The sequence below is a fragment of the Otolemur garnettii genome, unplaced genomic scaffold, assembly GCF_000181295.1.
Source record: "Otolemur garnettii isolate 467f Iridium unplaced genomic scaffold, OtoGar3 scaffold00022, whole genome shotgun sequence".
NCBI lineage: Eukaryota > Metazoa > Chordata > Mammalia > Primates > Galagidae > Otolemur > Otolemur garnettii.
The window spans coordinates 19,505,242-19,517,837 of NW_003852417.1; the positions used below are offsets into that span (position 1 = coordinate 19,505,242).

Genomic DNA, 12,596 nt, shown 5'->3' on the forward strand with positions numbered 1-12,596 from the left:
GACCGTGTCTCAGGTGAGTGATCTCTCTGGCCATCTGTGCCAACATCTATAAAACAGTGAAAATGACACAGATCTCAAAAAATGAATAAGATCACGTGGCGCCCAGCACCATGGTCAGCCTTCCAGCACTCTAGGCTCAACATCAGTTCTTTAAACAACAAAAAGTGAAAACCCAGCTCAGTACCCGTAGCTCAGTGGTTAGGGTGCCAGCCACATACATCCTGTTTGGGGCTGGTGGGTTTGAACCCGGCCCAGGGCCTGCTAAACAATGACAACTACAACAAAAAAATAGCTAGGCGTTGTGGTGGGTGCCTGTAGTCCCAGCTACTTGGGAGACTGAGGCAAGAGAATCACTTGAGCCCAAGAGTTTGACGTTGCTGTGAGCTGTGACACCATAGCACTCTACCAAGGGTGACATAGTAAGATTCTGTCTCAAAAACAAACAAACAAAAAAGTGAAAGGCCCTGTTTCCCCACCTATTCCAGTCCTTCCTGATGGGGGAGAAGGAAACTTTCTGAAATGATCATATAGTCCAGAGACATCTGACCTGGGCCTTGTTTCTGCTCTTTGCATCCGGCCACTGGCTACTGACCTGTCACCCCCATAACTGGACACTCCCACACACAGCAAATGAAATGCCTTCCCAGTCCAATGGCTTCTTTTAATCTAGATTCGGCAGGTAAACACATCCCCAGCCTGACCTGTGTGTCTCTCCTTTGTCCCATGGCAACTGCACAGTCTGCTCTCCTGCGCCTGTTATTGCAGTTTCGGGCAAACACCACCAGGCAAACATTCCCACACCTGCCAGCTCGTCCTCCAATCTGCCCAGCATCTCCCTCGCTGACTCACAATATTGACTTTCTCCTTCGCTACACCTCCTCCTCTCTAGCAGCCTCTTCTTTTGAGAACAGCGTGTAAACTGGTTTCATCCTTGGCCTATTTAATTACAGACTCAGCTTTCCTCTACTTTTGTTGTCCTAAGAGCTTCCTCCTGTTGACATCACGTATCTGCCCACTCCTAAAACTTCCATCACGCTGTTTCAGCCCAGGACTCTGAATTACAACCAAAATATTTTTCAAGCCCCACCCAGCCCCCCTAATAATTTTTAAAATCAAAGCTTTCAGGGTGTCATTTCTGAGAGTAGTTATGTTTCTTTTGTGGATTCGTTTTGAAGGCTTCATTGTCCTTCAGTGCCTGCAGCATATGACTTTATTCCTTTTAATAAAGCTCCCCAAAGAGGTATCTATTCCCCACCTCATTTTCCCCTGAGATGTCAGGGGAATCCGCAACAGCCAGGTGCGCCTTTTCTTCTCAGCTTTTTCATCAGGGTGCAGCCTTCCTATCCAGATGGTCTTCCAAGCCTGCTTATAGCCAAGACCCTCCCAGATAGTCCTGGAGCTTGAATGCCATATTGATGACTCTACTCGACAGAGTCCACTGGTCTCTTTCAGGGTGAATTAACAGTGTAGCTCTGGCCTTCTTTTCCAAAGCAGCTCAGTAGTGCTTCCCACTCACACAGGTGAGAGGATTTTATTTCATAAAAACATGTAGGAGGAGCTTAGACGTGAAAGCAGAAGGTAGACCCTGCCCAGAGCTGTACTGGGAATGAGACTGCCGGCCGTTCCCCAGCCATTATCATCTCAGACATACCCCGAATTTAAAAATAACAAAAGCAAAGCAAAACCAAAGTCTTACCCTGTGCTGTGTAATTTGGGGAAATAATTACAAAGCCCAATGTTTTCATCTAAAGCCATCTTAGACACAAAGCTATAACATCATGCCAACTTTTCAGATCATCTTTTTGCTGGAATTTCACCCCTAGAGACATAAAATAAAATAAACAGGCTGCAAGAGCTGGAACAGATCTGAGAGCTCACTTAGCCAGAATATTCTGTAACTCCAGTACAGAGATGTGAAGCAGTTTGCCCAGCATCACACAGCCAATTAGTGACACAGGTCCCTGTGAGTCCAGGTTTCCCAAGGCCTCCCTAGTGTCCTGGCCACACCACCATTCTCCCCTGCTCCCACCCTGATAAGCACATGTATAACTGGTGAATTCATGTCTCCTAATTAGAGTCCTATGACATAGCGTCTGCAGGCTCTGGCTGGAGTTCTCAGGGTGCCCTCTCGGGACCACAGACACACTTGAAGCTATTTTACCTCTTGCCCCCTACTCCACAGATCTTTGCAAAGGCCGAATCCAGAAGTACCAACAGCACCAGAGGATGTTTCCCTCTTCCTTTACCCTCCTTTGTCTTCTTATAAAAAGTTTTTCTTTCTCTTTCCTAAGGCCTGTTCCTCCACTGCTTCCTGCTCGCTCTCCTGTGGAAACCCAGCTCCCAGCTAGTAGTTGTCAGGGGACAACTCCAGCCTCCTAATTGGCAACCCTGTCTCCAGACTTACAACCCTTGGAACAGCAATTCTCAGTGCTGGCTGTATATGAGGGTTATCTTGGGACTTTTAAAAACAATTAGTGCCTATAGCCACATTGGAAAACTCTTTGGTATACGAGGTCGGATAATAAAGTTTGCGAACTCATCCTAGAAAAAGTGCTACATACCGCACTGCTTCATCTCATGCTGATCCCCTTTGACACACTCCCCTTGGGAAGCCAGGCCCTGATGCCAGGACCTAGTCCACCCTCCAAAGCAATTTTTCTACTACGAGTTCATGAACTTCATTGTCAGGCCTCATACGATAACAGCTCTGATGTCCATTCTAGAAAAAGAGTTCCAAAATGGTTCTGAAGTATGAACTAAGTGCTGGTGTCAGTGCACACCTTCCCCAGAGGAGAACTTCAAAGATGTCCGTAGGGATATTCAGCACTTTCTCTAGAATGAGTTCACAAACTTAATTGTCAAACTCCGCCTCTAATGACACTGAACACGTGTATCCTCTGTGACCTAACAATTCCACTTCTAGGTATATCCCAACATAAGGATATACATGTGTCCACCACAAGATACATGTGAAAATCTTCATAGCAACACTAGTCTCATGAGAACCCCAAACTGGGAGGTCCCCAGATGTCCACCAACAGGATGGATAAATAAACCAGGGTACATTCATACAGTGGACTACCTTACAGGGATGAGACGAAACAGACTTCACACGCAAATAGATATATACATTTCCAAAGCAAAAGGTGCCAGAAATTGGCACAATGGTCTATTTTCCTTCCGTTTATCAGTATTAGATCATAGGATGGCCTCCTTTGCTCGGTGGACAGTGCTGGGAGAAGGCGGGAAGGGGGCCTCTGAGTACTGGTAATATTCTGGGTTTTTATCTGGATTGTGACGTGTTCCCTTTATCAAAATTTGTCAGCTGCTCACTTAGGACTTATACTCATTTGTAGGTGTAGGTTAGCTTTGATAAAAAAGTTTACTTAAAATATTCCAATGCTCAACAGGGCCAGTCCCCAGTGATTCTGGCTTTGTTGGTCTGGGTGGGACCTGGGTCTGGGTACTTTTTGAAAGCACCCCAGATGATTTTAATGTGCAGGTTTATGAATCACTGCCTCAGATCTGTCCTCCACAGGGCAATCAAGTGATCTATATAAAAGAGAAGCTAACCAGGTCACTCCCCACTTTCAAACTCCTGGGACCTCATTAACATGTGGTTGCCACTCCTGCCGCCTCTGCAGGTGCACGCCTCTGTGTGTTCTCTCTCTCCCCCTTGTCTGGGACTGCCCTTCTCACTTTCTCACTCACCTCCACACTCAACTCAGGGCCAACTCTTGCAGGAAGCCACCTCTGAATCCCCCAAGCAAACCAGCAGCCCACCCAGCTCCACCACGCCCTGCCTGCCCTGTCGCCTGCTACACGGTTGGTACCTACAGTGCCTGCCTGAGGAAAGGCTGGTTCTAGGAATGACAGTCTGTTTCCTATGGCCAGCTCCAAGCCTGCCCCCCGCCTCAGCTTCTCTGCTCGGGTCTTTCTAACTTCATCCATTATTCATTCATTCAACAACTATTTACTGAGCACTGGCAGGTGGTGGGTAGTAATCCCTGTTGGGGATTCAGGGAAAAAGGAAAGAACATCTCTGTTCTCACAGAATGTACAGTCTGTAGACACATCAACAAGGTAATTTCTGATGGTAACAGAGAGGAGGAGGCCTCACTAAAGAGGCAACAGGTGAGCTGAGAAATGAATATCAAGAGGTTGCCAGGCAGGCAGAGGGCCAAGGCCAGGGTGTTCCAGGCAGAAGAAATAGAACCCGCATGGGCTTGGGGTCAGGAATGAGCTTGCAGTGTCTGAGGAACTCAAAGGCCAGTGCGGCTGGAGGGAAGTGAACAAGGTCAACGAGATGGGCAGAGTCCAGGTCCTCAGATGATTCTGAGCAGGGGAGCAATGTGCTTTGGCTCAACCTCCACTGTGTGTAGAGACGGGCTGGGAGGAAGCAGGGGTGGACCTGGAAAGATCATCAGGAGGCTGCTGGTGTCCAGGTGAGGGAGGCAGGGGTCGGGGATGGCAGTGGAGGAGAGCAGCAGTCAGATTTAGGATATGTTTTGGACTGGCTGGTGGATGAGGGGAAAGAAGGATAAAGGATGGCTTCTTGGTTTGAAGTCTAAGAAATTGGGTGGGTGGTTGAGCTGGTAGAGAGAAATTGACTTGGGAGGGAAAATGAAGAGTTCTATTTTGGACATGGGAAGTGTGAACTGCCTTCCAGACATCCCAGGGAGGTGTCAGATAAGCTGTCAAATCCAGATGTCTGGAGTTTAGAGATAGTCAAGGCTGGAGATTACCCAAAAAAAAGTAGGATTATTAGCACAGAGGTGGTATTCTCAACCATAGGACTGACTGAGAGCTCCTAGAGAAAAAAGAGCAGAAAAGAGTAGAGGGCAACTACCCAACCATAGAAGTTCATTCCAACTTTTGATGCCAGCAAGAGGCAGGAGGGTTGGAGGGGGAGTAGGAGAGGATGAAAAGAATGTGATATTCAGGGAGCCAAGAGAAGCCAAGAGCAGTTCAAGAAGGAGAAGTCCACTTTAACAAATGCTGCTGAGAAGCCAAGTGAGATGGAGACAAAGAGTGACCACTGGCTCTGACCACATGGAGGTCTTTGATGACCTTGACCAGAGCTGCCATGAAGTGATGGATGCTGCACCCATCACTTCAGTGGAGATGCAGCCAGCCACTGAGATGGCTGTTCCGGAAAGTTATGAAAAGTACCAGCCATGGTAGCTGGAGCGGGACATGGGATCAAGGGATGGCAGGGGACAGCAGGGCACACTGTGCAATGATGGGAAGGAGGCAGACTGGGAGAGACAGATGTGCTCATCAAGCCCGTGCAATTGTGACCTTCCTCTGTGCGACTTAGTCCCTGGGTTCCTGCAATATCACTGGGACTAACCTGACCCTTAGCATCCATTCTGTCCCCAGGTAGTTCTGTTACAATTGGCTTGCGTTTCCTCAGCCCTAAGAAAGTGGCAGTAGTACTATCTTTTACATAGGTAAGCCACCCTCGATCACATATGCTTTCCTGTCATCTTCTTGACTGATGTTAGGACAGGGTTGTGTCTGTCCCTACCCTCGGGGATATTGATTAGCCCTCCCGGCACCTTACAGCTCATTATCTGCAAAGCCAGGACCCAGTGATCTGCCTGCTGTGCTCAGCCCTACAGCTCTCCCAGGCCCACAGCTGCCCTTCCTCCTCCAATCCTGTTACTAAGGAGCAGATATAAAAGGCTTAAGACAGCAGAAGGCAAGGTCATGGCCCCATGTGGACCCCAGCTCAGACACCATGCTTTTACTTACCCATCAGCAGTGCCAGGCAGTCAGGGACAGGTGGGAAGCAAAGTGGACCTTCAAGCTGGACATTTGGGACCGAGTCTGCCAGTAGGTTATGGTGGCAGGAGTCCGTGAGGTGCTGGCCACCTGATGCCAGGAGGTGGGAGTGGCAGCTTCTGGCTCATTCTCAGAGGATCCTAGAATTAAAAGTGTTCAGCAGAACCCCCACTGAGCCACAGTTATTCCCAGGGATATTTCAAGGAAATCTTTTCATCCATGTGAGAAACATATGAAGTGGCTCAAGTGAGAAACTCTAATTTCCTAAGATTGACAAGCTAAGTGTAGTAATGATGTCATGGTAACCAATATGTTTTCAAAGTTTTCCTGAAACTGACTAGCCCCACGCACTTCAAGAAGTTGGTAAATATGATTATCATCATTTTATAAAATTGGAAATACAGTGTCTGCAATCACAGCCACCCACGAGCGAAGCCAGAAATGGAGGTTCTAGTCCCAGCCCGTCCACAATCTCTCTGTGGATTCTGGACCAGTCAGTCTCTCCTGGGCCTCAGTGTCCTCCCTGCCAAATCCAGGAGCACAGACTTAGGGTCCAGCCCTGCTCTGACAGACTCAGGCTGGTCCCTCTGGGAGTTAGAAGACACCCCCATCCTGGCATCATGGCCACTTTGCCAGGTTTGAGTCTGGGGTGACCCACCTCCTCCAACAGGAAAGTCTCTCCCCCCTTTGAAGAGAATCAAGGTGTCCTTTTTGTCTCTTTAGCTGGAACCAGTGGGCCATAAGACGACCTCCAACAACTTCACCCACAGCCGAGCCAAACTCAAGTGCCCCTCTCCTGTGAGTAAACATCCTGCCACCCGGAGGCATGAAGTATCCCAGGCTTTATCAAGTGCTCCCCACTCACTGCCGTGCGCTCAAATCTCATGTCTTTACTGCCACTGAAATTCTCAGCTCCTCAGGGCAGCCAGGGAGGCCACGAGGAGCCCTGGCCAGGTGTCTTGAATCACCTGTCACTTCTGCGGGCTCTGACGCACCCTTGCTCTTGAACATGTGTCCAGGGGCTCTCCCATGCCAGGCACTGTACTGGGCGCAGGAGATCAGGGACAAAGACAAATAAGACCCAGTGTGTGTTCCCAGAGCCTACACTCCTCTTCCTCCTCACCCCACCCTCGGCCCTCACCTGGCCCACAGACAGAGATCCCCGACTCCTCTCCCCAGCTACCCTGTCTGTCCCCTTCCCATCCACCCTGCACATGCTAGCAGATACAGATTGGCCTTCCTGGAAAGTGACTTGTCTTATCAAGGCTGCTTGAAATCCTCACCTAGTCCCCACTGCCTCCTGACCAGAGCCCAGACAGGGGGGTTCGCCTCCTTTGTTGCATTCTACGCTACTGGCAGAGGATTGCTCACCTCTGCGCTCTCACTCTGCCATCTGCTCCACCTAGGGCAGTGGTTTTCAACCTTCCTAATCCTGTGGCCCTTTATTACAGTTTCTGTGGGTCGCAACCCACAGGTCGAAAACTGCTGACCTGGAGGCTCCTCTCCCACCTGCCCAGGAGAACATGAACCTTGTCCAGGCCCAGATGAAAGCCCCACGGGGCTACAGCTCCACCCCTGTCGGTCTCCCTTTTCTCTTTGTGCCTCTCCCTAGACAGACCACATTCTATTTGATGATGTGATTGTTTGCCCACACATTCCCATCTCCCTACTGGGCAATGAGAGAAGATATCACATCTTAACTCTCATCATAGGTAGGTGCTCATCACAGCTCCTAGCACGGGCTGGACACAGCAGGCACTCAGTTAAGGGTCCCAGAGAGAAAGGAGAGCAGAGAGATGGAAGGAGGGAAAGAACCAGGGAGGCAGCCCCAACACCTCCCCTCCCAGCCCTTCCCAGTTTTTGGTTCTTTTAATTTACTACCAAACCTGTCCTTCCACACTGACCTTCACTGACCCATGGGTGTTCCAGGGATGAGATGGTGGGTCACCCATCAGTTCCCCTCATCAGATTTAACAGGAAAGGAGATACTAGTGAGAAACCCAAAGGAGGTTATAGGCAGGAGTGGACCACGGCTCTAACCCACATAGATGCCCATCCTCATACAGAAGGTTTGGACCTGGTGCAAAGGAAGGAGCTTTCCAAAAGGGCAGCGCCGTGAAAACATGTGAGGTTATTGTGCTCTGTCAGGGCTGGGGACTCAGCGAGTCTCAGCGAGGCAGACAGACAGACGGATGGTTCATGAGGGCCCTTCCCCTCTAACCCTTCCCTCCTCCACAGGAGAGCCCTTACCTCTACACTCTGCGGAACAGTCAGCTACTCCCAGACCAGGCTGGAAAAGGCCCCACGACGTTCTACTGGGCAGTGCCAGTGGCAGCAGGAGGCGGCCTTGTGTTGGGTGTGGTCGGGACAATGGTCTGGAAGGGCATAAGAGGTTGCCGGAGGGAAGATCCTCAGTGAGGCTGCAGGCGCCTAGGCCTGGTTTGTGGTCCTCAGCTGCTCCTGGACACCACGACAGATGTGCTAAAACACCTGGTAACATAGGAAGCCAAAGGGATGGTCACAACTTCTTGGTTCCCAGTCTGCTTCCAGGCCTGTGTGCAAATCTAAATAAAATCCAAAGCCATTTTATTCTTGGGTTAGCCTGCTTGAAGCACTCGCCTTTCATCTGTAACACAGCACAGGCATGGGAGCCTTGTGTGGCCTCCCCCCCACAAAGCTGCCCGAGCCATGGCAGACCAGAGCCCAGATTGGACATCAGGCTCCATCTCTGCACCACCATGGGCATGTCCTCAGCCACCAAAACCACTGCTTCAAAGGCAGGAAAAATTCTGGTCACAACCAGGAGCTGGCTGGCCACCACGCCGTATAGTCCAGTACATTCCCACTAATACCTGCTTTGTACCGAGGACCCTGCAGAGCACTGTGCATGTCACGGCCTGGCCAAGGTGACAAATGCTTTCAATGAACTAGAAGCCACATGACAGTGTGTCATTAAGTCCTGGGACCCCAGCAGATAACTGTGTCTGAGAATAAGGGAGGTTCTTGGGGAAAGTTTCCTAGAAGAGAAAAATTTTGACATGTCCTTTAAAAAAATTAAAAAAGACTGGAACATGAATACCTCTTTTATCCTCAACCAGATTTTCTCAAGGTGCTATGTCTAGGAAAGAATTCCTACTTCTAAATTACTAAGTTTCTGAGAGAAAGCTAGAGAGAATCTGAAAGTACCAGCTGGCCAGTCATTTAACCCCGACAAGGGGCAAGGCCCTGAGCCTCCCCCGGGTCGTGTCTTTCATTCTGCATAAAATCCTGGGAAGAGGGTAATGAAAAGTTTTGAAAATAGAAATGGTGGCTGCATAACATTGTGAATGCACTAAATGCACCTGAGTTGTTCACGTGGAGAGGATTAATTGTGCACAAATATCATGTGAATTTTACCTCAATAAAAACAGACTCCAGGGAGGTAGACGGTCGTCAGCTGGAATCCCAGATGCACCACTCAAATTGTGTGGCCTTTGGAGCCAACCGCTGTGCCAATCTGAGCCCCTGCTGCTCAGATTCCTCACCTGTAAAATTGGAATAAGAGTACATGTTTTGCCTGTCCTCCAAGCCAAAACAAGAAGCTAGGTATAAAAGTGCTCTCTAACTTTAAAATACTCACAAATAAAAAATGGGTTGGTTTTTCTTCTGTAACAGACTGAGACAGGGCCTGGACTGCTGAGGAAGAAGAGAGACCTATAGGTTTGGGGAAATGGGGTAGAACGGTATGGGCAGAGACTCTGCCTTCCTCTCAGGAATACCCATCAGCTTATCTCCTCCTGATAGAACAGAGAATCCAGAGACCCTACACCCGGCTCTGCTATTCTCCTGGGCTTCAATTTCTGTTGTACAGTGGGAACAACAAGCCTTCCCTCCTTTCCCTCCTGTGCCCTGAAAAACGTGGTGACGGAATCACACATCCCAGCTTCCGCTCCTGGATTCAAACGGTGTGACAATAAACATAATCCATGAAATTCAAGAGTTCATCCCTTCTCCCCTTTTTTCCTTTTTTAGTCCTGCCAGCTTTGATCCCTCCATTAGCTCCTACTTGTGGAAATTCATAACTACAAGACTCCCTTGGGTTGGAGGTTGAAATTTACACTAACAGAATAATTCAGGATGAAAAAAAAATTTTTTAATTTCTGATCAATGTAAGAGTACATACAATTAGGCCGCATTGCATTGGTAGGGCAAAGCCTAAGTTATAGCTATGTCCCTTGCACAGGAAGCGTGCCATACCGCAGCAGTGTTCCCACTGGGAAGGAACCCGCCAACCCCCTCTTCCTTTTTCTCCTTGATGGATTCAATTGAGTTTTTCTCTCATGTGAGCATGTGAGGATGAAAAATTAACAAAGTGGTCCCAGGCTGGTTAACCAAGGAACACTTGGCATAGAGACATCCTCTATGGAGGGACACAACCAACCACAAGCTGGGCCCCAATTCCTACCAACCATATGCCAAAAATTTAAAATATGTAAGAAGCCCCACTTGAACCTGGTGGTAGTATACTCATACTGGCTACACACCATGTTCTTTTCCTTTAGGAAAACGTTCAGTCTAGTTAGGACGACACCCATGGCCATACCATGAATGAAGCCACCAAATCCTGAGCAAGTGACACTCAGTGACACAACCTACTGAGGCTTCTGAACTCAGAAAAGAAGGATTAGGTCAAAAGCCTTCATAAAAGACACGGAGCTTTAATAGAGCTTTGAAAGAGGAGAGATGATTTGGTCAGAGGCAAAAAGAAATGGGGTGGTTGAGACTGGGAGACTTCATCTAGCTGGAGTTTTACACAACAAAGAAATGCAGGAACATGAGGATGCGTGGGCCAGAGAGGTGGATTGGGGGGCATGATGGAATGGACAAGGAGTTAATAGTGATTACACTGTTGTGATGGTTGTAATATTAGGCTGCATTTGACTGCAGAATAGAAATGTTACTGGGAAAAGCTTAGTACCAAGAAAACACTAATAAAAGTTGACATAGTTAGAGTGCTTGCACAATGATGAAACTTCACACCCCTCTAGTATCATCCCCTTTTATAGAGAAGGAAACCAACACTCAGAAAAGAGGTAATTGGCCCATAACCCAAGAATGCAAAACATGTAAGCGTATGTAGTTCACAATTGCTTCCAGCAAGGAATTAGGCCAAAACTGCTAATAAATAAGATTAAAGATAAGAATCCAGAAAAGATGGATAGTATCTTCACAATACAATAAGGGCACCATTATTCTCTGGTTTGGATTCTCAGCCATCTCTAATTAATAATCTATGATTTCAAAAATTAACTACCAGGACCAAGATTTATTTTGCTAGCATGTATGTGAAGTCATAGCAGATAGTAAGTCTTTTAATTAGAAAAAAACATGACCAAACAATCCTTGTAGGAATCAGACATAACAATTGGCAACATTTTATGTAACAGTCCTAGTGAAGAAAAACTATGTTAGCAAGATTAAAGACAAAAGGAATTTAAAACATGAGATAAGAACAAAGAATTTTTTAAAAAATAAACTCAGATTTGTGAAAGAACTAAGAACCAACTAGAATGTTTAGAAATGAAATATCAGAGAACCAATATTGTTTTGGGTGTTTACTATATGCCAGGCACCGTTTTGAGCAGTAAGTCTATATTATTCACTGATTCTCATAATAGCCCAGTGAAGTAGGTGCTATTATTATCCTGACCTTAGAGGGAAACTGAAGCAGGTTCTGTGTCTTTCTAATTTTTTTGGTAAGAATTAAATAAAATAGGGGAGGGAGCAGGGAGGCCAGGCACTCTTGTATATCTCACGGGTAGGTGCTATGTGCCCCCACTACTGCCAGGGAAGGGCAGAGCCCACAGACCCAGCACCTGCTGCCAAAGCCTGGGTGCCTTCCCTAGCCACACTTCCCAGGGGACCTGGGAGGAACATGTGCCCTCAGTGCCCATCACCTGCCATCTGCACAGTGCAGCTGCTGCCAAATCCACCTGGGAAGCCCCCCTGTGGATGGGCCTAGGTGGGGTGAATGCCAGCATAGCCACTCACACTGGACCTGGGCAGACTGCCCCACTGTAGGCTGGCCTGCCACGGTGTCCCTATGACAACAATAGGGAAACAGTGAGAACACAGAGTCATGATCTTAGAGGTTCACAGGCAAATCAAGAACTCAATTATAGACCAGGCGTCATGGCTCCTGTCTATAATCCTAGCAGTCTGGGAGGCCGAGGTGGGTGGATTGCTCTGAGCTCGAAGGTTCAAGATCAGCCTGAGCCAGAGTGAGACCCTGTCTCTACATAAAGAAAACTGGGCGTTGTGGTGGGCGCCTGTAGTCCCAGCTACTTGGGAGGCTGAGGCAAGAGAATTGCTTTAGCCCAAGAGTTGGAAGTTGCTGTGAGCTATGATGCCATAGCACTAAAAAAAAAAAGAACTCCATTACCATAACTACAAAGATTCCATCTTTTCTTATGGCTGAATAGGGTCTATGGCATACATATGCCATGGTTTGTTAATCCATTCATAGGTTGATAGGTATTGGGTGGCAATTGGCCACCTAACCCAATGTGCACAATGTGAAGGGCTCAACTACAACTTGAACTTTACCTTGGAAGTGAAAACAATGTAGCCAAAAAAATTTGTACCTTCATATTAATTTGAAATTAAAAAATAATAGTAATAACTACAAAGAAAATAAAATACCTAGGAGAATACTTAACGAAGGAAGTGAAAGAGAACAACAAAGGGTGGTGCCTGTGGCTCAAAGGAGTAGGGCACCAGCCCCATATGCCGGAGGTGGCGGGTTCAAACCCAGCCCTGGCCAAAAACTG

General features: G+C 47.8%; 1 protein-coding gene across 2 annotated transcripts in view; it reads left to right on the forward strand.

The window, feature by feature from the left end:
* LOC100962464 (phospholipase B1, membrane-associated) overlaps window positions 1-8,361 on the forward strand; it is an 85,198-nt gene extending 76,837 nt beyond the window's left edge. For both annotated transcript variants that reach the window (XM_023511865.1, XM_023511866.1), the window contains 2 exons: window positions 6,511-6,585; window positions 8,026-8,361. In XM_023511865.1, coding sequence (XP_023367633.1) covers window positions 6,511-6,585; window positions 8,026-8,205 — 255 coding nt within the window. In that variant the 3' untranslated portion in view covers window positions 8,206-8,361. The remainder of the gene's footprint in view (window positions 1-6,510; window positions 6,586-8,025) is intronic.
* Window positions 8,362-12,596: the final 4,235 nt, after the last annotated feature.